The 26,446-nt window shown below is 51.1% G+C and overlaps 1 protein-coding gene across 2 annotated transcripts in view; it reads right to left on the bottom strand.

Annotated features, from left to right (window-relative positions):
- Nucleotides 1-22,845, bottom strand: part of Cngb1 (cyclic nucleotide gated channel subunit beta 1) — a 59,224-nt gene extending 36,379 nt beyond the window's left edge. Inside the window, exons 1-15 of one of the 2 annotated variants that reach the window (XM_021641604.2) lie at nucleotides 22,651-22,845; nucleotides 19,259-19,316; nucleotides 18,947-19,013; nucleotides 17,886-18,003; nucleotides 17,761-17,806; nucleotides 17,157-17,193; nucleotides 16,036-16,111; nucleotides 15,322-15,361; nucleotides 14,758-14,905; nucleotides 13,260-13,335; nucleotides 11,829-11,865; nucleotides 6,775-6,934; nucleotides 4,938-5,033; nucleotides 2,580-2,602; nucleotides 2,043-2,060 (exon numbers count right to left, since the gene is read on the bottom strand). In XM_021641604.2, coding sequence (XP_021497279.1) covers nucleotides 2,043-2,060; nucleotides 2,580-2,602; nucleotides 4,938-5,033; nucleotides 6,775-6,934; nucleotides 11,829-11,865; nucleotides 13,260-13,335; nucleotides 14,758-14,905; nucleotides 15,322-15,361; nucleotides 16,036-16,111; nucleotides 17,157-17,193; nucleotides 17,761-17,806; nucleotides 17,886-18,003; nucleotides 18,947-19,013; nucleotides 19,259-19,316; nucleotides 22,651-22,845 — 1,195 coding nt within the window. Of the gene's footprint in view, nucleotides 1-2,042; nucleotides 2,061-2,579; nucleotides 2,603-4,937; nucleotides 5,034-6,774; nucleotides 6,935-9,579; nucleotides 10,024-11,828; nucleotides 11,866-13,259; nucleotides 13,336-14,757; nucleotides 14,906-15,321; nucleotides 15,362-16,035; nucleotides 16,112-17,156; nucleotides 17,194-17,760; nucleotides 17,807-17,885; nucleotides 18,004-18,946; nucleotides 19,014-19,258; nucleotides 19,317-22,650 lie in introns of those variants that run through there. The other variant, XM_021641605.2, reaches the window with a different exon arrangement.
- Between the last annotated feature and the right edge of the window lie 3,601 nt (nucleotides 22,846-26,446).

Genomic DNA, 26,446 nt, shown 5'->3' with positions numbered 1-26,446 from the left:
CGAACGGGGCCCCACTCTGTTTGGAATGAGGAGCTAGGGATATCAGATCTCCTCACTTTCCACAGAAATCTGAACCAGGTTTTTCTGGTGGAATGTCCTGACATCTGAATCCAGAAGAACTGAGCAATCCCAGGACCCAGGAAGTCAAAGCGGGAGGATCAGAAGTAAAAGACCAGCCTTGGTTTTATATCAAGTTTGAAGCTGAGCTACATAAGAACCTAACTCCAATACCCCATGTCACCCCTGCCTGCCTGCATGCACACGCAAGATTCAGCCTCTAGGCAGAATTGTGTGTGTGTGTGTGTGTGTGTGTGTGTGTGTGTGTGTGTGTGTGCGTGCTCGAACAGGGATATTGTCCAGACCAGTCTAGAACTTGCCATGTATTGGAGGCTGGCCTAGAACTTGTGATCCTTCTGTCTCCGCTTCTCTGGTGCTGGGATCCCAAGCATGCACTGCCAAGGATGGACTCTAACGTGACTTCTGTAGTTAGAACTAGGCTTTGCTTCCTAACGGCCCCACCTGGCCCTCCAGGCCCTATCTCCTCCCAATCACAGCGGATGGTCCAAGGTGTCATGTCTACCCGGGGGCTATGCCTCAGCTCTCCCAAGGTGGGTAAGCAGGGGCTGGGACAGGGTGTGGAGGAGTCTGTGTGAAGCCTGCTGCCAGGGACTGTGAGTGAGCCTGAAATCACACGGCAGCGTCCTTGACTGTGTGCCAAGTCCTGTGCCGAGCTCCTTGCAACATTATCATCTCTCTGCTTCTTTACCCAAACACTCCCTACCAGGGTTGTGCTGAGTTGGTTTCAGTGTTTCAGCTTAAAAAACACAGGCTCAGCCTTCACAAGGTGAGTCCAGCCACGGGCACTTGCTCCGATACCCTGCAGTCACCCTGGATGTCTACACTGCCACCGCCTCACGTCAGATTTTGACCATGTCCTGGGACATTAACCTTCATGGGTCTCTTTGCGCCTAAAAATATGTTAAAATTACTTCACAACAGCATTTGATACAACAGTGTTAATTTGTATCTTGCAATGTGTTCTTGTGTCCAAAATTCTTTTGGTCTGTTTTTAAGAGAAATTAAAAGTTTCTTAGGTTGGAGAGCTTGCCTCTTGCCTAACAGCACAAGGCCTTAGATTCAGCCAAAGAAATGTTCAGTGTTCCCTGGGACCTCTCACATATTTCGGTGCTGTGCCTCCTGCCATCAGCAGAAGCAGGCCTCATGAAGATGGCCTCCTGCGCTAAGGGCCTGAGTGGATTCTTCTAAAAACAGCCACTTCCTCCCAGGGTCAGGGGTCTGTGGCCTTGGGCACCTGGAACCCTGGGGATACCCATGTCTATTTTGGTGTCAAAACAAACAAACAAACAAGCAACAACAACAAAAACAAGGCCTTTTGTGGGCTGCTTGAGGTCAGAGGGTCAGGGGGCTGGAAAAGAATGCCAGATGCCATCCCAGGATTCTTCTCTCTAAACACAGTGAGATGCTGTGGCTTTGTCTGCATTTCGCTTCGGAGGAGCCAGACTTAGCCCCGCACTTCCTGGCGGGGCAGCCAAAAACACCGCTCTGCACCTCAAAGTGCCTGTCTGTGAGGTGGGCGCAGTAACGGACCTGCCACGCCTGCCGTCTCAGCAGTGACTAGCAGCTCTTTTTATAACTGCTCGAATCACTCTTCCAGCTAACCCCAGAGGCGGCAGGTTAGGGCACCACAGACATGTTCTGATAAACAACCTCGGCTAGCAAACAACTTACTGGTGCAACAGTGGCCCTGACCACATTGCCAGAAGCTGCTGAGGGCTCTCTACCGAAGCCATGCTGCTCCTACTCCACAGTGTGCCCCATACTTCTCGTGGCTCCCTCTTGTCTAAGCAGGCGCCCCCTCAACTTCTAGAAGGTTCCCAAGTGCCAGGGATCTCTGAGCAGAAGAGGTCTGGGCTGAGGTAGGCATCTCGCAGGCCTCTGACTCCTGGATTAAGGATTATGGTTCCACCGTGCAGTCTTCTCCTCCCCGCCCCCACTGCCACAGGCCGTGCCCCCCAGGTCACCTTCAGCATGCTTCTCCTCTGAAATCCCAGCTCAGAAGGAAGAGAGGCCAAGAGCCCAGAGACAGGAGCAGCCACCTACTTGGGTCTTTCGGGCTCTGCTGGTCGGGAGGCCCATGCTGCAGTAGGTCAGTTTGGGGCCGTGACAGTCACACCAAGCCTGGGACTGGAGCATACGAGTGGAGCCGGGAAGAGTGCTGGGTCAGCCAGGACAGCAGTGGCTGTGATGCTGTGATTGGCTCGGCATGGAGCCACTGGCCCTTCCTGGTTCCAGCCACACCAAGGGGCTATGCAGGGAACTGCAGGAAGGCCCCAGGGAGGGCAGGTAGGGACCATGGGCCAAGGTTGCTAGGAAAAGCAGAGCTATTGCCTGCAGAGACAGGGTTGCTAGGCGACTGTCTGTGTTACCGGGGCCTTCACGTCATCACTAACCTGTGTCTCTGCAAAGCTGGCCAAGGGCATCCCTCCCTAGAGAGTAACAGCCCAGCCCAGCCTGTCCCCAGCCTCACATCTTCTGAGTGTGTACCTGGGACCACTGACTGTCAGCAAAGCGCTGTTCTTCCCTGAGCCCAGGCCCAAAAGCTCTCTGACTTTAAAACTGCGGGTGACCACTCGTGTGGGTATATGTGTGCTCAAGGTGTCTGGGCTCTGTGGACACATGCCAACACATACATGGGTACCTCTATGCACACATGTGAGCCTGTGTGATGATGCATGTGTGTAAATGTGTATGTGAGTGTGTGTGTATATGTGTGATACACAGACACAGGCATGCTCAGCTATACGTGGTGTTTGAGCGCACATGTATAGCTGTATGAACATTTGGGTAGGCCTGTATGGCCACTGGCCTTTGAAGGTGTCTCAGTTCAAAAGCAGGACATATTCTAGAATTTTCAGACACACAGGGGTCAGTGGGGGAGCGACCCAGAGACAGCACTCTGCACAGAGCTGGGTGGAAGGCAGAACACACACCAGGCTGCACAGTGGAAGAGGCCATCTCTGGCACTCCCACCTGGCTCTGGTGTGAGGGGAAGACCCAGAGGGCAGAAATGGGCGGCACACACTTACCTTTCCCAACAGAAAGACTTTCTCAGTGCTAGGGATGGGATGGAAAGGTTTCAAAAAATTTTTTGCATATGTATGTGTGTGGTGTGTGTGCACATATGTAAGCATGTGTACACATGTGTGGTATGTTGAGGCATGTACTCTCCCTCCATCACCCTCCACTGTATTCATTAAGATTCTCTCAATTGAACCCAGAGCTAATCTAACTGACTAGTCTAGCTAGCCAGCTTGCTCTGGGAACCTCATTTCTACCCTTCAAGGGTTAAATTACAGGCAGGCTACCATGTCAGTTGACATTTATGTGGATTCTGGAGATCTGAGCTGCCTGTCCAGTCCCTAGAGAGACAGCTCTTGAGAGGAGATGAGGCAGACACTGAAGAAGATGGAGGCAGACAAGGAGACAGTGGGGTTTTCTGTCAAGGTTGGGAAGACAGAGTGTAAACTGAGCAAGAGACCAGAGAACTGATGCTGACCCATAGAATTCTACCTCAGCTGCTAAGCTGGGCTCACGGTTAACTGTTTCTTGCCTGGGGATGAAGTATGCCTTAGTGGGAACAGAACATTAGTCACCGTGGGCCCTTACTCCAGACAGACTCCGCAGCACCCACTGACTACTGTCTCTGTGGCCCCTCTGCAAAGGCTGCTGCTGTCGGCCCCCTACAGCTGCGGGGGCGGACACTGGAGAGGGAAGCCAATCGCCAGGGAACCCTGATGACAGGCATGGTGCCATTTCTGGAGCGAGGCTGTGCTCTGAACGCTGTGGTGTTGCCCAGCCTCGAGCTCTGGCCAGTGAAGCAATGCAGGGATTGCAGGCCTGGGTCTGGTGTTGTGACGGTGGGAGGCGTGGCAAATACAGGGACTGAGGCAAGGGGTCAGAGTAGGGGACAGATCGGTTTCCTCTGCCCACAGCTGCTTCCTGCTCTCCTGCTCACAATCTTAAACGATCCCTGTGGCCTTTGGGAAACTGGGCCCAAGGCTGGCACAACCTGCTTCAGAGACAGCCCGCTTTGAACACTGGCTGTGTGGGGGCTCTTCTCACCCTGTGCCCCTTCACTGGTGAGTCCTCCAGACCCTCCTCATTGCCCATCTCTGCTTGTGTGCTTGCTTGGCCCGTGCCCTCTCCTCACTCACTCCCTGCTTTCTCCCAGCCCACAGCCCCCTGCTCTGTCAAATCTTACCCCAAGTCTCTAGCTCCTAACTAGATCAGGGATCTGCCTGCCATTTTTAAATCTTTATTCAAAAATGCACTGGTTGGACTTTAACGCTGCCTCCATGTGGATGTGGAAATCCAGCATTACTGGAGAACAGAGCAGAATCCAGGGCAGCTGTACACACTGTCAGAGAACATCACGGGACCACTGGAGTATATGTGTGTACATGTGTGTACAAACATGGGTGTGGACATGTGTGTATACACATATGTGTATGGACATCTGTGTATGTATCTGTGTATGTGTGTGTGTGCATGCATATGTAGGGGAGACCTTAGCTGTGCTGTTAAGAGAGAAGTGATGTGAGCTCAATACGTGTGTTCACTAATGTATCTATGCATGCCATTAATTTTATATTTATTTAATGCCTACTGTATACTAGGCACTGTTCCCAATTCTGGGATTCGGTAGTGAAAACAGCAGGCTCAAGTCTCAGGTTTCACAGGGGTGTACTTGTGTGAGTTGGAAGGGGACTATCGGGCAGTGGGTTCCTTTTGAGCACAGTGGGGACCCCAGCTTTCCAATTCCTTTGGTCAATGCCAACAGTGTTCAGCACAGAACAAAGGCCAAAAGCACCCCACCCCCTGAGCCCTAATCCCACTACCCAAGACTAGTTACTCACACAGGCTCCTTTTCCTCCTCCTCCTCCTCTTCCTCCTCTTCTTCCTCCTCCTCTTCCTCCTCCTCTTCTCTCTCCTCTTCAATCAGCGGCATCTCCCTGAGTCAGGGCCAGAGCAGAGATCTGAGCCCTCCATGGCTGCTCCAGCCCTCCTTACCCTGTCTCAGGCTTCCCAGCAAAGCTCCACCTGAAGCTCATGCCAGCGGCCCCAGGCTCTCTCTAGCCACAGCCTTTCTACACTGTCCTGATGGTGACTCCAGGACAGCTCTGAGCTTCAGTGAGCCTCGGTTTCCCCTTATGTATTTCTTAGCAATGCAGGCCAGAAACTAGAATTGCTCATCATAACAGCCCCCTCTTTTTCCGCATGCTTCCCTGACTTGAAGTCAATCATTTTGCTCAACCGTCATGCCTCAACACGGGCCCAAGAGCCACGGGACCACTGCCCATGGACTGAAATTCCAAAGCTGCGAGCTGAAACAAACCTTCTTTCTTTATAAGCTGGTGACCCTGAGTATCTGATTGCAACAGAAAGCTAACACGCTTAAAACTAAATGTCACCAGTGGTCCAAGAAGGGAGTCATGTGAGGAAAATCCTGAGTGCTTGTGAGAAAACTCTAAGAACACAGGACAGGAGTCCTAAGACCTGTCTCTTCAAAAACATGGAATTGATTGATCTTGAAGAGTGCTTTTGTGCCCCTCCCTGGTGTAGCACATAGGAATGAGTCCGTTTTGGATTATTCATTACAACTGGCTATTGTTATTTGTTTGTATGCCTCCACTGAAAAATATGTTTTTGCCACGCGTGGCTTGTCCTTGCAATTGTACGCTTTGCTCAGGTGACTCTTCTTAACCCTCAGAGTAGAAACTGTCTGATGCTCTGCATAAAGCTGGCTATGGCGTGAGACTTCAGTCTGTCTCAGTTTCAGGCCCTGTTCTCCCAGGTTTGCTACCAACTACCAACCAGAAGTAAACAGTGGAGGACTTGCTGAGGCTGGGCTCAGTGACACACACCTTTAATCCCGGCACTTGGGAGGCAGAGGCCTGGTCTACATAGTGAGTTCCAGGCCAGCCAAGACTACATAGTGAGACCTTGTCTAAAAACAAACAAAAATGGTGCTATAGCCATATAACAGAATACTGTACAACTATGAACACACTGAGGATGATTTCCACCTAGAGAATTATGGGAAGCTTCACGGTATATTATTGACCAAATATAACAAAGGGCAGATAGGGGCACATGATATGCCATCTTTTGTACAAACAGAGAGGGGTTGTCCTGGTTAGCCTTAATTGCCAACTTGGCACAGCCTAGAGTTGTCTGAGAGGAGGAGCCTCAAGAACTGTCTAGACCAAACTGGTCTTTGGGTATGTCTGTGGGAGATTGTCTTGATTACACAGGCAGGCCTGGCCCACTGTGGGCGGTGCCATTCCCACAGTGGTCTTGGGCTACATAAAAAGCTAGCTAAACATAAGCCTGGGGGGCAAGCCAGCAAACAGCATTCCTCCATGGTTTCTGCTCCAAGTTCCTGACTGACTTCCCTCAAACATGAACTATGACCTGGAAGTATAAGCAGAAATGAACTCTTTCCTCCCCATATTTTGCTTTGAATCAGTCTTTCATCACAGCAACAGAATCAAACTAGAACAGGGTGTTCCCCAGATTTTCTCTGAAACAGGACCTGGTAGCCATGTGCCCAGAGGCTGAGCGCAGGTACTGAGGGTGGACAGGCAGGTAGGGTCCTTCACTGGGCCCTTTCAGGCCTTTAGGATTCCCCACTGTGTAGCTGGCACCCCCTCAAGCACTGACTCTTTTTCCCAGGGCTTCTCTGTTTCCCACCTGGGCGTCTCCACCATGGCCTCACTCTCTTCTTCATAAACCAGAACCATCTCTGTCTCCTGCAGGCTGGCACTGTCTTCCTGCTGGGTGTCCTCCCAGCAAGGGTCCACCTCCTCCAGTATAAGATCTTGCTCCACCTGTTCCACAGGGAGGATGCTGACTGCAGAGGATAAAGAGGAGCCATTTGTGGGGGAAGAAAGGTAGCTTGGACCCCTGAGTCCTGGGGGGGAGGGGTATCTATCCTGGGGGTCATACCCCAGCAGTGTCTTGGTCCCTATCTGGCTGTGTTACCACAGGATCATAAGCGGCCAGCTCAATGCCCCAACGACAGCCTCAAACAACAAGGCCCGTCTTTCTGCCTCCTCCTATGATGCTCCTCCACCTTTTCCCTCTTGGGTTCAAGTTCTGGTTACAGCTGACCAAACTCGCTTCTCATCAGGGCTTTCCTTGTTAGAGGGTTGGTTCAAAGCAGAAAGAATATTCTATTCACAGCGTCACAGATGATGTCAAAGGACCCAGACTAAACACTTCGAAACCCCCAGGGACAGGGAGCCCTGGATTGTCCCAAGAGGTGCAGAGAAAGCCTGCTCCTTGCCTATTTCCTGGGACCATCTCTTGGTGACAGCATGTCTGCGAGCTCAGCCCCTGCTTCTGGGGACCTTGTCCATCTACCTAGAATCGCCACTCTTTAAGACAGCATGACTTTTTGGGGGTGGGGGAGGGGACATGGAAAATAATTACAGATGCCTGTGACTTTTTTACTTCTTCCATTTCTCCGTGTATCCCTCCCCTGAGTCGAAAGTGGTCTGAATCTGTGCCCTTGGCAGAAGTAGATTTACACAGCTAGTGTGGTGACTCACACCAGCACATGAGAAGCAGAAGCAAGGAGATTTCAACGGGGAGGACCGAGATATGGTGAGTCCTTTTAGATGCTCTGAGCATGAGTGTTGGCCCCTCAAGAGCATTTCCTCTCTTCATCCCTGTAGCAGGGCTACAAAGTGCCTTAGAATATTTCTGTTTACAGATAAATATGCCACAACTCTGGGTCCAGTCACCAACCAAGAAAAGTGATGGTGGGGTATAGCTGACATATACCCATGATGGCAGGGAGGAATGGGGGGCTTGAGGGATGGCAGGCCCCTGGGAGAAGAAGCTGCCTCTAATGCTCCAGCCCCAGTCTGCTTCTTGTTCTCCAGAGCCGACCTAGGAGTCCAGTGCTGGCCAGCCCGTGTTTAAATTTCACTGCTGGAGTCTTTCATGGACATGCTACCTTCCAGTCAGCCATCTGTTGCCTCCAGAGCCATTGCATGAGATTCTGACCCCTGTCAGTGGCAGCCAGCTGCACCCATGAGATAGAAGCTCCTGTTCTCGGGGCCAGCTGTAAGGGCATCTGGGCACATAGGCTCTCGCCAGACCAGATGCTCTGGCCTCAGGTGTCCTGAAAGCCAGTGCCCAGGCTTCAATCTATCCTCTGTAGCAAGCATGGCTCATGTCTTCCCTTCCCTCTAGCCCAGGCTACATCTCCTCTGGCTTACTCTGCTCTGCAGCGCAGACCCTCCCTCACCACACACATCTCTGAAGGTATGGTCTAGCACTCCCATCACCAAAATCACGTGCGGAGGCAGGAGCCTCTCAGAAAGGCAGATTCCCAGGATGCCCATACCCGAGTCATGAGGTCTGGAGGTAGGCCATTCTTCATAATTGAGCCCGGTCATGTGAGATGGGCTCCTGCCTAGAGTACATCCCCCGCCTGCAGGATTTGCTCAGCCCCAGCATAATCTGTGTAAAGCCAGTCCCTGCTCAGCCACTTTCAGGGCCTAGAGCCTCGTCCTTGCAGGTTTAGTTAAACTGCTGGTTTTGACTTCACCATCAAGGACTCAGGATCCCAGGTAGCTGACCTGCCCGAGGTTCTCCAGCCCCGTGCCCCTCACCTCCAGGCATTTCCCACGTTATTCTCTGTGCAAGACTGCCCTTTCTCACTGCCAGCTCAAGGCATTGGGTTGAGCTGGCAACCCAATGCCTACTCAAATTCAGATGGTAGATAAGAATGAGGCGACAAGGACCGTCTGCCTGCAGGTGACAGGTGCTATTTAGACCGTTTTCATGAGCACAGCATGGACCACCACAGCCACACAATTTCCAGTTTCTGTCAGAACTCAGACCCTTCTGTGGAAAGCTGAAGTTTATCTATCTATTATTTATTTATTTATTTATTTATTTATTGAGACAAGGATTCTCTGGATAGGCCTGGCTGTCCTGGAACTTGCTTTATAGACCAGGCTGGCCATTAAAGATCTGCCTGCCTCTACCTTCTGAGTGCTGGGACTACAGGTGCACACTACCATGTCTGGTCTGAATGCTGATTTTTTTTAAAGGTTATTTTTTTACTAGCTGCAGGGTCCTCCCCAGACCTAGCAGGGGACAATGCAGGGAAGAGGACATTTCCAGCCTAGGAAAACAAATATTCTGTTTAAGAATCAATCAAAATAAAGACAAATAGGGGCATCTGACACCTCAGGGTCCCTGACAAATTCCTCCATCCTACAACCTCAGTACCATAGGCAATGCCTATTCAACCCACCTCTCTTTAATGCCTAAGTATTACAGGGCTCAGGGGGTATACTTGCAATTCCAACAACTGGAGGCTGAGGCAGGAGGATGGAGAGTTGGAAATCGGCAAGAACCTATCTAAATAAAGAAAACATAAGACTTCTTTCAGACTTGTCCTGAGTATATCATGCAGCCACAGGTTTGAGGTACAAAGTCACGCTCTTTAATGTCAATTACAATGTCACAGTCTGTGGTGGTTCCTGACTCTTAGGAGAGAGAACTAGGGTAGGCCTTGGGGGAACCGTTTGTAGGGAAACTGTGTCTTGTGGCAGTGTGGATAGTGCCAGGTACCCCTGTGCGATCATGCTCAGACATTGGACACTGAAGCCTCAATAGGAATTTCCATAGTCTCCCACCAGGACGTCCTCCTCCTTGCCCTTGTCTGATATGGATGCTGCCCCTTGGCCTAGAGCCCCAAGAGGAAGCTCTGGGGTTGCACTTAACAACTCTGGCTTCCTCTATCCTGCCTGGGGGTGCAGAGGGCTGGGGGGGTTGAAGGAGTGTGGAGATTAGCAGTCACTGCCTCCTAAAAGGTCTTCTCTTGAGGCATCCTTCTGTCCTTCATCCATCCGTCCATTTGTCCATTGGCTCCCCAGGTCCCCTCTCCTTTGTTTCAGAGGCCTCCAGCTGCTGTCACCCCTGAAACAAAGGAGGTGATAGAAATATGGGCACCTGAGTGGACAGAGGATGGATGGATAGATGGATGGAAGGATGGATAAGTATCTAAGTGGCCAAGCAGAGGATGGGTGGATGGATGGATGGATGGATGGATGGATGGATGGATGGACAAGCATCTGAGTGACCAAGCAGAAGATGGTTGGATGGGGAGGCTAGGGGGCAGAGCAGAGGAAGGAAATAAACATTTGTCCCCTGACCCTTAGCCACCCCATGTAGTAAGTTCAACAGTGTCCCTGAAAAAGACATGCTCAGGTTCTATCCTAGTCTATGTAAATGTTACTTTATTTGGAAATAGGGTCTTTGAAAACATGATTGACCTCAAGATCTCAAAGCAAGAGCCTCCTGAGTTTAGGAAGCTGCTTTCTACTCAGCAACAGATGCCTGTCCAAGGGAGAGATGAGCAGAGAGGACAGGGAGCAGAAATAAGGGCAGCTAGAAGCTAAGGAGGCCTAAGGTGGTCAGGAGAGCTGCAAGGATGCCCCGTTCCTAGAGTCTCAAAGGACTCCAGGACCCTGTCAGCACCTCAACTGTGGACCTATGCACATCTGTCCTGGCAGCCACATGGGACAAACCTACACACACTCCTGGTCTGTGTGCTAAGCCTGTACCTATTCAGGCCCGGTGTCCACCAAAGACCTGCCCTTTCCTGGATCTGTGGGTACCTGAGTGCAGCCAGCTGAGAATGCCACACCCTTCCAGAGAGCAAAGAGGAAGTCAGGAGGACCTGGCTTCCACTGGAGCCCTTTGCAGTGTACAGACGCTCCCTGCTTCGGAAAATTTTGGCCCTTGAACTTCAGACTGACTGAGTAATCACCTGCCTGGCCAAATGGGGCCTCGTCTCTGCTTACTGACTTAGTGAACCAGGTGCCTCTGGTTCTCCAAGGTTTGCCCTTTGACCATGGTCTCCAGGAGCATTCTGAAACTGCTCTAATAGCCACAAGGTCCCCGAATCTTCTAGGATGGGCAGGATTCCCAGAAGAAAGTGAGCGTGCCCCCACCTAGAAGCTGGCCAGCTTTCTTCCTCCCACTGAGTGTTGTTCTAGTTACTGTCAACTCTCTCACCTCCATGGCCTGGGCTGCTTGTCTGTGTTCCTGGCCACTGTGGTCACTCAGTTTCAGAATGCTCTTGGAGGTGGCAGCAAACACCCCACCTTGACTAGCCATGTCCTGGCCCCATGTGCTCGCACACGTATGCAGATAGATGTCAGGTACTTTCCTCTATCTCTGCCTTGTTCCTTTGAGGCGGGGTCTCTCCCTAAACTTGAGATGTTGGATGTATGAATGAATGACTGTCTACCACCTGCCAGTATATTATCCACTTCCAGTGGTACTGTCCCCGCCTAGCCTCAGCCTTCTGTCTTCCAATGGTGCTATCACATACCTTCCAACTCATCACAGGGGAGGGAATCCTGACGCAAGGGCCCTGGAGTCCCTAGAGTCTGTTTCCCAAGAAAATCCCATTCCTCACCTCTTCCCCAAACACACCCACACACCCAGCTTCCAGAGTCCAGTCCCCAGTTCTGGGCAGTTGCCAACAGGAAAGGGGTGTGGACTTGGCTTCACAGTTGTTTTCCTGACGAAGGCTGGAAGCCAGGGAGGAAACGCTGTAGCCACCAGCTCTGTTCCTGTTATCCAAAGGAACCCAGCACTAGCGGGCTCTCTCAGCTCCAGGTTAGGAGACCCTAGCTGTGCCTCCGACTCAGACCTAAGTATGTCGAGCCGTCCTCCCTGAAATGAACATGGTACCTGTTGCGCACGGTACTTACTAGTCTGCACATCACACGTATCAGGGCATCCAGGCTCCTACGTGGGGAGAAAAGAGTAGATCTGCAGTGGCTGCCTCGCCTGCTCCCTCCAGTGTGTATATTTCCCTTTCCCACTGGGACCTGCAGAGGATCCATTGTCTCAGCTCCCTGCTCCCACTTGCTCTCCTGAGGTCGCTCTGGTCCCTTCTCCCTCCAGGACCACAGCTTGCTCCTGACTTCTGCTCAGGCTGGACTGCCTCTCTTCTGCTTGCTCTATGAAATGGCCACCCTCTCCTTCCAACACCTGGAAGTCTTTTCCATACCTTCCCTGCTTCCCCTGCTGCCCTGGTCCTCAGGGTCCATTGTCGGCAAAGCTTCTTTATTAGCTAATGGTTCCTGCCCTCCAGCCCTTTTTATGCTTGAAAAATCTCTGAAGCCAGAGAGCTCTCTGTACCATCAAAGACAGCATGATGAAGGGTATGAAACATAAGCCTGCCTTCCAGTACCTCTGCTCGGCCTCTCTCAGCCAGCTAGGAGGGGAGGGATGTGTAGAACTGGGTGTGGACCCAGGATGTCTGGCTCCTGGCTCACCTCCCATGAAACAGAGAAGGAAATCTCTGCTGGGCCTAGAGCCAATGAGGGAAGAATGGGGTACTTGGCTCCATGAGACGCCCTGAAACAGCTACAGTGAAGTGCCTGCTCAGAGGTGTTGGGACCCAGAGGCCCTGGGCCACTCCAGGCCCACCTCTCTCTGGCTGAAACTTCTTACTCTCAGAGATCTTTCCTTTGTTTTTTCACAAGCTGGGCGGTAGCAGAATTGTTCACCTATTTCTCAGGGGGATAAAGTAAGGACCGGGTCAAATGACATTTGCCCTGGGATATTATCCCCCTGAGAAATAGGTGAACAATTCTGCTAAGCCTGAGAATAGGCTTCCCACTTCCCAGGTCTAGATGCTTCTGTGGAGACGTGAGTCATTCCCCCAGAAAAGAAAATTAGGCCCTAGAATTTTGATGAAAAAAAGAAAAAAGAAAGATGATCAAAGCCCTGGTTCCCCATCACCCATGTTTGGGTCCTAAGCTGCCAGGAGACAGTGAGCTTCCTGGGATCCTGGAACTTTCCTGCTCTCTGAATCCTTGTGCATCCTTGGGGTCACTTCCACTGGCAAGCTTTCCTTGATGCTCTGGGAGGCTCTATCTCTGCGCTCCTATACTCCTGTCAAAGTCCCTAGCCTGTAAGCTCCTGGCTGATGGCCCAGCCCTGTGGCTGCAGTGCCTGAGCAAATGTGTGCACAACAGGCAGGCTTCAAGGCTGAGCTAGCATTGACGCCTCCCTTCTTGCTGGGTCCCCAGCCCCAGGAACACAGGCCAACCATCCAACCCTTATCTGAGCTTCCAAGACCCCTCCCTCGCTACCCCCCAGCCAGGGCCTCGTCTCCCTGGCTGTCTACTCACTTGCTCCGTGGCTTTCCCATGGAACACGGGCTGTGGCAGGGCCATCTCCAGCCTGTGTAGGAGCCACTCGATCAGCCTGTAGAGGAGAGAGGAGCCCAGTCCAGGTGAGAAGACTTGGGGTGAGGAATTGGGGCAAATAACAAGCCTGCCCATGAGGCAGGTCATGTCAGAAGCCAACTGTGGGTCTCTAACGCTGAGGGCCCCTTCCTTCCCCCCTCCCCATCTTTCCCAGGCAGCCGTAGCAGGTAGGTCATCTCAGCTCTCATCTGCAACTCACTTCACGTATGCATTTCCAGTCTCTCTCACACACACACACACCCCGGGGTATGAGCACTGGGCAGCACCCATCTCGACTTTAAAATGCATGTAGCCTTTGGTCCACGAACCCCACAGGTTTACTCCTTGCCACCCAATAGGGCATGTACAAGGTTTTTGGTTGCAGGAAAAATGTGAAAGGATTCTAAACGCTCCTGTGTGGTTAAGTAAATGAAGCATCATGTAGCTCTTTGCAGTGACTGAGAGAATGAAGTAGAACCGGTATAGAAAACCACCTCTGAAGCCGGGTGTGGTGGTGCATGCCTGCAATCCCAGCACCCTGGGGGGCAGAAGCAGGTGGATTCCTGTGAGTTCGAGGTCGGCCTGGTCTACAAATTGAGTCTAGGACAGCCAAGAAACCCTGTCTTGAAACAAACAAACAAACAAATAAAAAACACCTCTGAGGGCTTTGTAAAAAGTGTATGTATGCGTGTGCAGTTTATATACATAAATAGGTGTGTGTGCGTCTGTGCAAGGGTACAGACACCAGCGAAGGACGTCAGGTACCTTCCTCTATCTCTGTCTTGTTCCTTTGAGGCAGGGTCTCTCCCTAAACTTGAGGCAGAGTGTCTGCCTAACCTAGAGCTCAAGTCTTTTCAGCAGGGTGGTAGCCAGCAAGCAATCGTCCTTCCTCTATCCCCAGCCTCCGGGCTGGGCTTGCAGGCCTGCACAGGACCACAGCCACTTTGACTTGGATGCTGGGATCTGAATTCTGGCCCTCAAGCTCATGAAGTGAGCTTATACAGCAAATACTCCTAATCACTGAGCCATCTCTCCAGAGCCTGAGGGACTGTGTGTGTGTGTGTGTGTGTGTGTGTGTGTGTGTGTGTAAAAAGAAGATGTAAAAGAATACATGTAATTTGTTTTTGATAGAGGTATATGTGTATGTTTCCCTTGTTTTGAGGCAAGAGCTGTCTATAAAGTTCAAGTTGGCCTTGAACTTATGACGTTCCTGCTGCCTAGCTTCCCGAGATTACAGGTGGGCACTTAGTACATACTTAAAAAAAAAAAAAAAAAAGCATACTCCCCCAGTCTGACTGATGGAGAAATGGAGAAAGATGCTGATTAGGTTGTGTTTCCACCCAAGTGGATGTTTTTAACTTTCTAACTTAGCAAATTAGTGCCGGACTAGAGCAAAGCACTGAGCCTGCCCTTGTAGGGGTGTGGCTTTTAGAGGGCTCACCTGACAGGGTCCCCAGGTGGTGGCAGGGAAGAGACTTGGAAGCTAGGCTGGAGCTCTGCTGCAGGCTCCTCCTCAGGTTCCAGGATTCCAGGATTAGGCTGGGAGGAGCTCTCGGTGGGCTCTATCTCCAGTGGGGGTTCTGGAGGATCTGAATGGTAGGAGAGCCAGCACTAAAGACCCCTTAGCAGGGCTTTATCCAACCCCTCCTGGGTATAAAGGGCCAGATCGGGATAACTGACATGGATGGGTAAACAGCCCCTTCCGGACCCCTCTAACATCAAACGGCCCAGGAAGGGAAAGGGGCGGGACATATCCAAGCTTGTGAAGTCCAGCTCACTCAAGTTACTGGAGTCCCATATCTGACTGAGGAGGTATTAGCAAGGCGTGAACTCTCCCCTTGCCTGGCTGACAGCTAAAGCTTCCCTGAGATCACACACGTGCGCACACACACACACACACACACACACACACACACACACACTTTTTCTCTGTCTCTCTCTCTCAGGCTCCCCCTGGAGCCCACCCTCTGACCACTTAGAAAGCCCCTCCACTCCTTCTCTATACCTGGGTCCAAGACAACAGCCTCGGGTTCAGCTTTCCAGGCCTGGGTGACAGAGATGGGACATGGTCAAAGCCAGCCCTGCATGTACCCCACCTTGACTAGCCATGTCCTGGCCCCATGTGCTCACACACGTAGACATGTGTGCATACACACGTGCGTGATGCTGGTGGCTGGGTTACGATGGTCAATCTCCTTTGTTAACCTGATTCAGGGTCACCTAGAAGACACACCTCTGGGCGGGTCTTTTAGGTTTAACTGAGGAGGGGTGACTCGCTCTGAATGTGGGCGGCACCATCCCCTGAGCTGGGGTTCCAGACAAAACAAAAATGTTTAAGAAAGAGACAGAGAGACAGACAGACAGACACCCATCATCATTCACTTCTGCCTGCTTCCTGACTGCAGATGCAATGTGACGTGTTGCCATGGTTTCCCACCATGATAGATGATGCCCACTTTAACCCATGAGCTAATATAAACTCTTTAAACATCTTTCATCAGGAATTTTGTCTCATCTCCAAGAAAAGTGATTACTGCAGTGGCTCTGTTTTGCTCCCGAATGTTCCTAGGCCCTAGTCAGTCACTCTTCCCATGAAGGACACTGCAAGGAAAAGATCTACCCTCAAGTGGATGTTGGGGATTGGCCAACTGAAATGGGCAGCTCTCTGGGCCCCAAGCCTCCCCAGTGGTCAGCTACCCACCCCCAACTCATCACTTACCTGAGAGGGTGTAGGGGGCTGAGGCAGCACTTTCTCCAGGTTCTGCTCAAGCCACCTGAGCAGCCACAGGCTTGGCCTATAGAAGGGTCAGCGGTCAGCAAGTGGGTAGCCTGAAATCAGGTCCATCAGAGCTATCTTGGCTAATCACCAGGGTCTAGGGCTAGCCAGCCTCCTCCGCCTGGGGAAGGAGCCAACGGTCTAAGGAGTGAGTGAGCGAAGGGCTGGATGGAAGGAGGTGGTTGGGCGGAAGGTGTGAGTCTGGGTTTCTTGCAGAAATCACAGAATGGTTCTTCGGGCTGATTAGGGACATAGCAACCTGGAAACTTAAAAACTGGCAATAGGTACTTTTTAAGGACTTTATAACAAATCCTTGGTTTCTAGACTTTGGCTTTATTTTTATTTATTTAAAATAAATTATTAATTACACTTTATTCACTTTGTATCCTCTCTGTAGCTCCCTCCTGGCTTTATTTTTATTTGTTTGTTTTTGTTTTGCTTTTGGGACAGGGTCTAGCTATGAAGCCCCAACTGGGTTCAAATTCATGACTCCCCAACCTCAGCCCTCCAGTTCTGGCATTATAGGTCACAGCTATGTGCCCTGTGTCCAGTGTGATCTGTGGCTTTTCTTAAAACACAGGAGGCTCCACAGTTAGACCAGGCAAAAAAGTGGCTGAAACTGGGCAGGGCCCCTCCCTGAGCACACTCCTCAGTGTGCCATTGTCCCCACCTGGCCTGACACTCTCACTGACAAGGCAGCTTCTTTTGAGAAGTCATAGGCTGTGACACCGAGGCAACCAAGTTCACATGCCCCCCATCCCGTCCTGTAGGGGTCCAAGCCATCCTGTTTCAGATGCCTCATCACCCCCATACTCCCAGAAGTCTGTCGACACAGAGCTCATCCAGGCTCCCTTTCCTTCTCAGAGGTGGCCCTGTACAGTCCCAAGCAAACAGCAGAAAGCATGGGCAGCCCAAGACAGCACCCCATGCTACAGATAAAAAAAGCAAGATCGAAAAGAGGGAAGGGACACCCTTCAGGACACACAGGCCATAGATGCTCTCAGCTCTATGCACGCTGCTTGGCCTGCTACAGACAACAGTGACTCTTGCTGGCAAGAACTTACTCAGTGTCTGGAGCTTCATCTGAGCCATCAGCCGACCCTGCAGAGCCAGGAAATAAAGGACAGAGAGGCAGGATAAGGAAAGGTTGCTCAGTGGGTCCAAAACTGCACTTAGAGACTGTCCTGGCTGCAGAGAGACAGCAACTGCAAATCTCAAAATCTAGAGGAAAGGCTGGCGGTTTTCACCAGGAAGACATGAGACATACCTGAGGAAATAGGTAGGGTTTATCCTGATTACAAAAGCATTTGAATAATGAAACATACATTGGTAGCAATTAAAATGCACGATATTTTGCTTTATATGTGAACAGATTGAAAAATATCCATGAAGTCAATGGAGAAAGAGGAGGCAAGGTAGGAAAAAGAAAAAGGGAGCAGAGAGGAAGGGGAAGAGGAGAAAGTGAGGGGAAATGAAGAGAAGGAGAAAGAAGGGAGGGAAGAGGGCAAACATCTGCCTGGAGCAGCACTGACCACTCAGCTCTGGCTGCCCAAGGCCCGTGGGTGAGCCACTCCCATGGACCATGGAAATTCTTCCCACTGCTGGTCCCATCCCAGTAGCCCCTTGGAGGTTCCCACCCCTGGAAAGCCATCTGCCTTTTTTACTTACCTGGGTTCCCAGTGCCACAGGGCCCCCGGATCTGTGCTCCACCCTGCTGAGACAGGCAGACATTACAGAGAGTCCAAGGAGCAGCCTCCCTAGGCTCTACAATCCCCTGCTGACCCTAACCCCACCCTCGGGTCGACCTGCCCTTGCACCTGATCCGGGTCTCCCACGCCGCCGCTACAGACGGGCTGTGGCACAACCTTCTCCATGCCCTTCCAGAACCAGCTCAGCATCCAGGCCCTGGGGCTGCCAAGGGATGAGGGACATGAGTCTGCTCTCAACCCCTCACTCCATCAGAGTGACTGTCCACAGTATCACAAAGGATTTGACATGAATCAGTCTCTCCATGGTGAGTCTCTAAAACCTCAGTCCCTCTCTGAAAAACACAAGGTACCCTCCAATCCCTAGCCAAAAAGGCCAGGAAGACCTTTGGGACCTGCCCTCCAGTTGCTCCAAACAGCACAAGCAGTCTCTCTCTACATATACCCCAATTAGCTTGTCCCTGCCAGCATCCTCACGTTTGGTACTCCAAAAGGATTCCCTGACAGCAGTGGTTCTGTGGGTCACGACCCTCAAGGCTCACAGGACCCTTTCAAGAGAGTTGCCTAAGACCATTGGAAAACATAGATATTTACATTATGATTCATAACAGTAGAAAAATTACAGTCATAAAGTAGCAACAAAAACAATTTTATGGATGGGGGGGTTCACCGCAACATGAGGAACTGTATTACACAGTCTCGGCACTAGGGAGGTTGAGAAGCACTGCCTTAGGGTATCTCTGGAGGCAGAGGCAGAAGCTGATCAGTTCCTGTGGGGATCCTAAGTCCTGGCCTCTCATTAGCCCCAGCCCAAGATCTGCTTTGCTGAACAAACTCTGCAGACGAGAATGGCTGACCATGAGGACCACGGGCTTCACTGGGAAATCAGCAGCTCCAGCACTAACTGGTGCACCCCATCATTGGTACCATTCTGGCTCCCCCACATTACCGTGGCCTCCCCGCCCACATTTCCATGGCCGTCATCCCCACAGTGCTCAGAACACTTCCAACCTCCATAAAAGCTCCCCCGCCCATTTCCTGATGCTCCGGGCCTCTACTGACCAGCCACAGACCTGACTCACAGCTGTCCTCTCCATGCTAGTGCTCCCTGAAGGGGGCAGTTGGGAGGGGAGAGGGTGATACGGTACCTGTTCACCGTGGCAACATCAGTCTGGGTCTGGAAGGTGGGCTGAGGAGGGTCAGCTTCCTGGGCCTCTGGCAAAAAAAAAAAAAAAAAAAAAAAAAAAAAAGAAGTCTCCATATTTCTCACTTGCTAGGGAGATCAAGAAGTCAGAGACAGGGCAGAAAGAGGGCACCAAGAGTTAAGGGGTGAGCTTCTCAGCCCAGCTCACTCCAAGCCTCCCCGAGGCTCTACTTCATCATCTGTGAAGTGAGCTGCTGCCAGGCTCTGAGAGGAGACCCCTAGCCCCTGCCCAGCCAGCTTGGGTCCCAGCACTCACCTTGAAGGCTAGGACCTGTCTCAACCACGTCGTCCCCTTTCACTGGCTCCTCAGGTGGCTGTAGGGTTCAAACGGGAATTAAGCCTTGATGAGGCTGGTGCAGAAAGCACAGCTCTGCATCGTTCTAGGGCCCTGCAGCCCCAAAATTGAATGACGTGTTTCAGGATCATCTCCGAACCCCTGCTGGCCTCACCCTCCACCAGGGCCCTTCCTTCCTCACACCTCAGGGGTCCTGCACCCAGGCTGGGGCCTCACCTTCCCCCAAGGAGCTGTTCCACGTTAGTGGCCTGAGACGAGGGAAGAGCCACGGGGCAGACTGAGGAACAGAGGCCCACAGGTGCTCCCGGGTCAGGCCTCTTCCTCCTGGTGCCCAAACTTTCCTTCCTGCCTCTGCTGTTTGCCTCTCCCCTGCCCCACCACCACCTCTTCTCCCGCACACGGTGTGCAGTCATAGGCAACTGCACATGGGCCTCCACGAGGACACCCACAGGTGTATACTCATACCTGGGCCTGGAGGACACTGGGAAGAGAAGAGACAGATTTCTGGGCCTCTGGAAAAGAGCCCCATACTTCAGATCTGGTCTCCCAAGAGGCCCACTTCTCCCCGAGGTCATAATTATGTCTATGCACATAGAGACGTGAGCATGCAAATCTTACTATTGCGCACACGCAGTGGTATACATGTCTGCACACATATAGAAAACCAGTGCATTCATACACATATACGTGTATCTACTTGCACACATACATGTCAGCAATACAGCTATGTTCATATACACACATGCATGCACACACATGTGCCTAGATGTGTCAGTGTGCACACATGGACATGCGTGCATACAGATACATTTTCATAGGTATAAAGACAGAAATTCGCATATATACATGTACGTGTGTGCTCAGTCACATAAACAGGCATTTGCACAATTATGTAAGCACATGTACATGCACACGTATAGAAATATGTACACATCTAAAATATACACAAGTGTACTTGTGGCGTATAAAATATGGATGTATACAGACATGCGCAAATGCATGATCAGACAAATAGATGCAGAAACACAGAAGCTCACACTCAGAAATATGCACCTACACATGGAATCATGTGCACACATATGCGTGTACCTGCATACAAATACACACCCATGGGCATCCATACCCAGTAAAAACTTTCTTTTTTCATCCAGAAATGCCTTCCCTCCGCAGCCCCTCAGTTAAAACCCCACCACCAGCCTCCGTGTCTAGGGAGCATGCCTCACCAGCTTCCAACTTCACAGGCGAAATGACCCTGGCTCGTGAGCTCCCGCAAGCGCTGTGAGAGCAGGGCTGGAGCTGGGTCCCTTCCTAGCCCTGCCTCCCCGCAGAAGGAGCTCGACTGTGTGCCGACCCCCGGGGCAACGCCTGATTGATTCCTCTTTGTGCCTTTTGCTCTAAGCTCGGGGGGGTCCAGCATCAATTAGAAGCTAAGTGAAATCTGCTTAATTGAGCTGCTAAATTAGTTGTCGCCAGGCCCAAGAAGAGATGAGATGTGGAGCTGGCAAGTGCTGATATGCTTGACCGAACATTCTAGAAAAAACGCTCCTCAATATGTGGCACGTGGACCCATGCCAGCCTGCAGACTGCTAACTGGCCCATGGTGATTGAACAGTTTGGATCAAAAATCAAGAGTTGGTGGATGGCGCTGTGGGTAAAAGCGTGTGCTGTCGACCTGAGGACAGGTCTCACAGAAGAGTTACCCTCCGACCCCCACACACGCATACACAATAAGCAAATGTAATAAACTATTAAAAAGTCCATCTCCTGTCTCAAAGTGTATATACTCAGTGGAACGCTAATCTTTTTAAAAGTTGTTTGTTTGTTTGTTGGCTTTTTGAGACAGGGTTTCTCTGTGTGGCCCTGGCTGTCCTGGAACTCTCTCTGTAGACCAGGCTGGCCTGGAACTCCAAGACCTGACTGCCTCAGCCTCCTGAGTGTGCTCTCATTGCTGGGCTTTTTTTTTTTTTTAAAGATAATATAACTATAAAATTTCTTCCTTCCCTTTCCTTCCTCCAAACCTTTCTATAGACCTCTCCTTGCTCTTTTTTCAAATTCATGACTTCTTTATTCATTGATTGTTGTCATATACATATATGTATATGTGTATACCTACACGTTCCTAAATTCACAAATGCAACCTGCTCAGTCTGTATAGTGTTGCTTGTATGCATGTTTTCAGGGCTGACCCTTTGGTAGTAGAGAACCAGTTGGTGTGCTCTTGGGAAATATTAAATTTCCCTGCTCTCAGAATTCCTTAGTTGCCTGTAATTCTGTGTTAGGGTTGAAACCTCCCCACCCTTGTCCATTTTAGCATGTCTATTGTCCCAGCACCCATCAGGCAGCTCACAGCTATGTCCGGGAATCTGATGTCCTCTTCTGGTCTCTGCGCACACACACACACACACACACACACACACACACACACACACACACGTATAATATCTAAAATGAATCTTTTAAAAATACTGTTTCTTAAAAGCTATATTAATTTTCTACTTCCTGTATTGAGAAAGTCTTTCTATAGAAGAAGTACCACCTAAAGGAAGTGGGTTACGCCTATTCTGAAGCTTTTTCTGAATCTCCTCACGGGCTGGAGACAAGTGGATCGTGGACCGGAGTCTAGAGGGTCTCTTCTCTAGACTCAGAGGCTGGCAATCCGGTCAGAGGCTACTCAGAGCCTGTTGCTGGTATTATAAATAGTGTGTGTTACCCAATGCAAGCTGGTATTTGATGTGTGCACGTTCTTGGGGAGTGTGGTCCCGTGTACCACGCCTATGTTAAGAGGTCAACCTCAGGTGGCTGTCCTTGTACCTCCCGCCTTGTCTCTTTGCGCGTTTTCAATGTGTTAGCCAGGCTAGCCCGCCCGGGAGCATCCAGAGAGCCGCCTCTCTGCATCCACCTCCCTGGAGAAGCGCTGGGAATACAGATGCTTGTGTGACTGCGTCCAGATTTTACATAGATTCTGGGGATTTCAACTTAGGTCTTGGTGCTTCGCGGTAAATGCTCTTACCCTCTGCGCCACCTCTCCAGCCCCGTGAATGAATTTGGTCGGCACACAGCCGTGCTCTCATTTGTTACGCCTTCTATACAGCTGTGCTCATGCTCTAGACGGCAGGGCTGAGCAGCCGAGATGGCGTGGCCCGCAAAGCCTGTCTCACCTTGCACGGAAACAGCCTTGAGCAAGCCTTGTGTGGACCTGTGCGGCTTCGTTAAGATGTGCCCTGAGCCAGTGGCCACATTTCCCGGCTGGCTCCCATGTTCTCTCTTGAGAAACCCCGTGGGGAGCAAGTGGCCCAAGCTGATGAGTCCCTGGGCAGCAAGGCCAACCTGCTCTCCTCACCCTCTCCCCTCACCAGGCTCTGGACCTCTGGCGCAGCCTCTTCAGGGGCTGTTTCAGGTTCCGGCTCTGGTTCCGGCTCAGGCTCCGGCTCAGGTTCTGGTTTTGCTTCAGGTTCCGGCTCTGGTTCTGGCTGTGGTCCTGCTCCCTCGTCAGTCTTCTGAGGGGGCCCCGGAGGCTGAGGCAGCACCTTCTGGACCCAGCTCAACATCCTGACACCTGTAAGTGACAGAATCTTTAAGCCACCGCAGTGCTCACAGGAACTCTCCTCATTCACTGCCAGCCACTTCGTGCGTTGTGCATGCCCTTTGCCGCGCCTCATCTTTAACAATCATTTCAGCAGTATGCAGTGGCTGCTGAGGGTAAGAGCACTTGCTGCTCTTCCAGAGGATGCACACTTGTTTCTTAGCACCCATGTCAAGCAGCTTATTAAGCACCTGTAACTCTAGTTACAGGAGGTCCAATACTTTCCTTTGGCCTCTGTGAATACCCACACATACCTGGAATACAGAAGCGTACAGAATAAAAATAAATATTTTTCAAGGTTTCTGAAATTATGTGCTGCCCTTTTTCCACCCCGGCCCCAGACACGCATAACTGCTCCCCGCCCCTGCATTCTGGATTCTCGAATGTGACAAATTTCTGTATCATGTGTGACCTTTGAGCATGACTTCTTTCAGTTAGCCTATGCATCTGAGATTCCTTTGTAAGTGTTCCTGTCACTAATTCGTTTGTTTCTATTATGGAGTAGTATTCTCTGATATGGATCTTGCATACTTTGCATATCCGTTTCCAAGCTGAGGAAACAGTTGTTTTGTTGTTTTTTTTTTTTTTTTGGGGGGGGGTGTTTCAAATGAATCATACATAAATTTTAAAAAAGTATTTCTTCAAAAGCTCTCAGAGGCTAGCCATTGAAAAGAATCTGAACGTTCCTTGTGGGTGAAGTCTGTAGTAAGTAAACCGTAATGCAGCCAATAATGGGATATATGGAACTGCTAAAAAGAAGCACATTCGTCTGGACAGGCGATGCACATGCTCCAGTTGTGGTCATGAGCAGATCATTTAGACTCCCCGAGTCTCTGTTTGCCTATCTGCAAAGTGGGGGCACTGAAGCCAGGCATGGTAGTGCCCACTTAGACTCTAGCACTTGAGCAGTGGAGGCAGAAGAAACTAGGCCAGCCTGAACTAAAAACAAAGCAAAACAAAAACAGGAGATATTTCTAGTCCCTACCTTGTGGGCAGAGTGTGAGAATACAATCCATTAAGAAAGTCAGTCATGGTGGCACATGTCTTTGGTCCCAGCATTTGGGAGGGAGGGGCAGGCAGACCTCTTGCAAGTCCCAGGCCAGCTGGGTACACAGTGAAACCGTATCTCAAAGCAAACCAAAACTAAACAAGGAAAAATTGATAAAGGCAACATTCTCAGAACAATAACAGAGCCCCCACTTAATTTTGAGTTATCTGTTCAGATATCAGCTGCTAGCCAGTGATCGGCCCATGCTGAGGGCTAACGGCTGGTCGAGGCCACAGGGATAGGTACTGAGTGTGAACACCGATTGTGGAACGCCATGTACCGCCGAAGCCGACGACAGAGAAGTAACACCAGGGGCTTATTAATGGGAAGTCTGTATTGTCAAGATAACATTAGCCGGATGATGTAATCTCAGCTCCCAGGAGGCAGAGGCAGGCAGATTTCTGTGAATTTAAAGCCAGCTTGGTCTACATAGCGAGTTCCAGCTAGACAGAGCTACACAGTGAGACTTCTCTCCAAAATAAATTAAAAAAAAAAAATAACAGCACTTATCATTTTTTAACTTTGAAGATAAAATGCCTCTGTCATAGTTGATGATGACATTTCAACCAATCTCGGTGAGACTGAATTCTTGCAGGGTGGCCTGGCTCAGTCAGCATCAAAGCTGGCAAGGCTGGCACAAGGCCACCCAGGACACAGGCCTACCCAAGGTTATACCTCCCTGCCTGTCTCTGCCAAGACCCTTGAAAAAAAGTAGCCCCATGGCCAGGGATCCCTGCCCCAGTCCAGCTTTCCAGAACCCACTGCCAGGCTGCTTGACTGACCCAAAACCTTGACCTCTGCCCCAGCTCTGGCTCAGCTTCTCCCAGGACAGCCTCTGTGGGGGCAGAGCTTAAGTTGCGGAGGCAGATCGGCCTGCAGAGAAGAAACTGGGGACAGATACAACCACTGAGTTCTTCTAGTTCCCTGCTGGCTGCGGGGTGTGGACGCAGTGACGCTCCTCCCAAGGTCATGGCAGAACACACAGACCCCAGCCGCTGGCCAACAGCCCTGAGAACCAGACCCGAAGAAAGCCCTCCCTAACACCTAGTTCCTACACCCCTCTGATACCACTCATTCTCCGGACCATCTTGCCCCTCTCCTACTCCCTGTAAAGGGGTTATCCATCCCTCGGGCCAACAGACTTGCCTAAGGTGATTCTGGCCAAGATGAACTTACTCTCAGATCTGCCCTGAGCCCTGACTGCCTTCTCTTGACCTTCCACTGTCGGACCAGGGGGTAACAATCCTGGCTTACATTTCTGAACTGTCTGGAGGCCATCTAGGGAAGCAGCCCACTAGCCCAGTTTTCCTCTGGATGGGAATTTGGAGGCCCATCTTGCTAGCCTCCCACTTTGAAAGGGGAGCCTGAAGCAGGAAGAAGACTTAGAGGTAACCACCCCAAAAATCTGTAGTGTGGACCACCAGCATTCTGATAATATTCTGAAGGATCTACAGAAAACACAGATTCCTAGGTTCCCCCAAGACCCTCTTAGGGTGTCAAATCCACATTTCTCAGGGTGCCCTGAAGATAGCAACGTCTAAGCCACAGGATAGACTATGCGTGCGGAGGGGACACCATAGCTCTCGTGCCTGGTCTGTTTCAGCACCTCAATGCCTTGCTCTAAGCTGAGTATGGGGACCCCCCCATGGAGTCCCACGGAGCTCCCACTTCTTTCTGAGTTACCTGTTCAGATGTCAGCTGCTAGCCAGGAATCACCTTCTCAATGCCCCTCGGCAGCTCAGACGCAGCCTGTCAGACACAGCCAGGATTAATTGGCACTAGATGGGCGGGTGCAAAGGATTAGCATGTGTAGCAGGGGATGGGGGCAGGGTAGAAAGATGGCTGGTGCCCAGAGGAGCCAGCAGCCACCCAAGTGTCCAGCAGGGTCCTAGATACAAGGCTTCGAGCCCTGTGAGTTGCTAGGGAACCTGCCCCAGTGCTAGGGCCTGGCTTCCCGAATGCTCTGACAAAGCCAGAGAGAGGCTGCAGGACAAGCAATAGCCTGGATACCTGTGTGATGCTGGAAGACAATCTCAAGATGACAGGAGCCCAGCAGCTCAGTCAGGGAGACAAGAGTGTGTCCTTGATCTCCAGCCCTGGTGCTGGGACTCAGCAGGATCTCTATGGCGGAGAGTCTTTAACAGCTTGAGCCTTACCACCCAAACCCTGGCCCAGGACAAGGCTTTAACCAAAGTCTGTATTTATCAGCGTTGCCGGAGAAACAGAACCAAGAGAGTATGAAGTCTCAGGACCAGAAGATCCTGGGATATACTCCCTGTTAGAGGTCCCAGGCCTCAGCATCCCTGAAGAATGGCTGGTGCAAGAAACAGCATCCAAAGTGGCCAAAGGACCCAGAGTCTGAGGTCCAAGGCCAGCAGCAGCAGGAAGAACCGCACCCTGCTAAGGAAAATGAGTTTCTTCTCTTTCCACTTTCCTGTTACTTCCCAAACACTAGCCAAGTGGATTTTTCCAACCCACACTGAGTCTTCAGTTTTTATGGCCTCCATGACAGTTTGCC

Source organism: Meriones unguiculatus, chromosome 10 (assembly GCF_030254825.1).
Source record: "Meriones unguiculatus strain TT.TT164.6M chromosome 10, Bangor_MerUng_6.1, whole genome shotgun sequence".
Taxonomy (NCBI): Eukaryota; Metazoa; Chordata; class Mammalia; order Rodentia; family Muridae; genus Meriones; species Meriones unguiculatus.
This window is presented reverse-complemented; position numbering and strand designations above follow the sequence as displayed.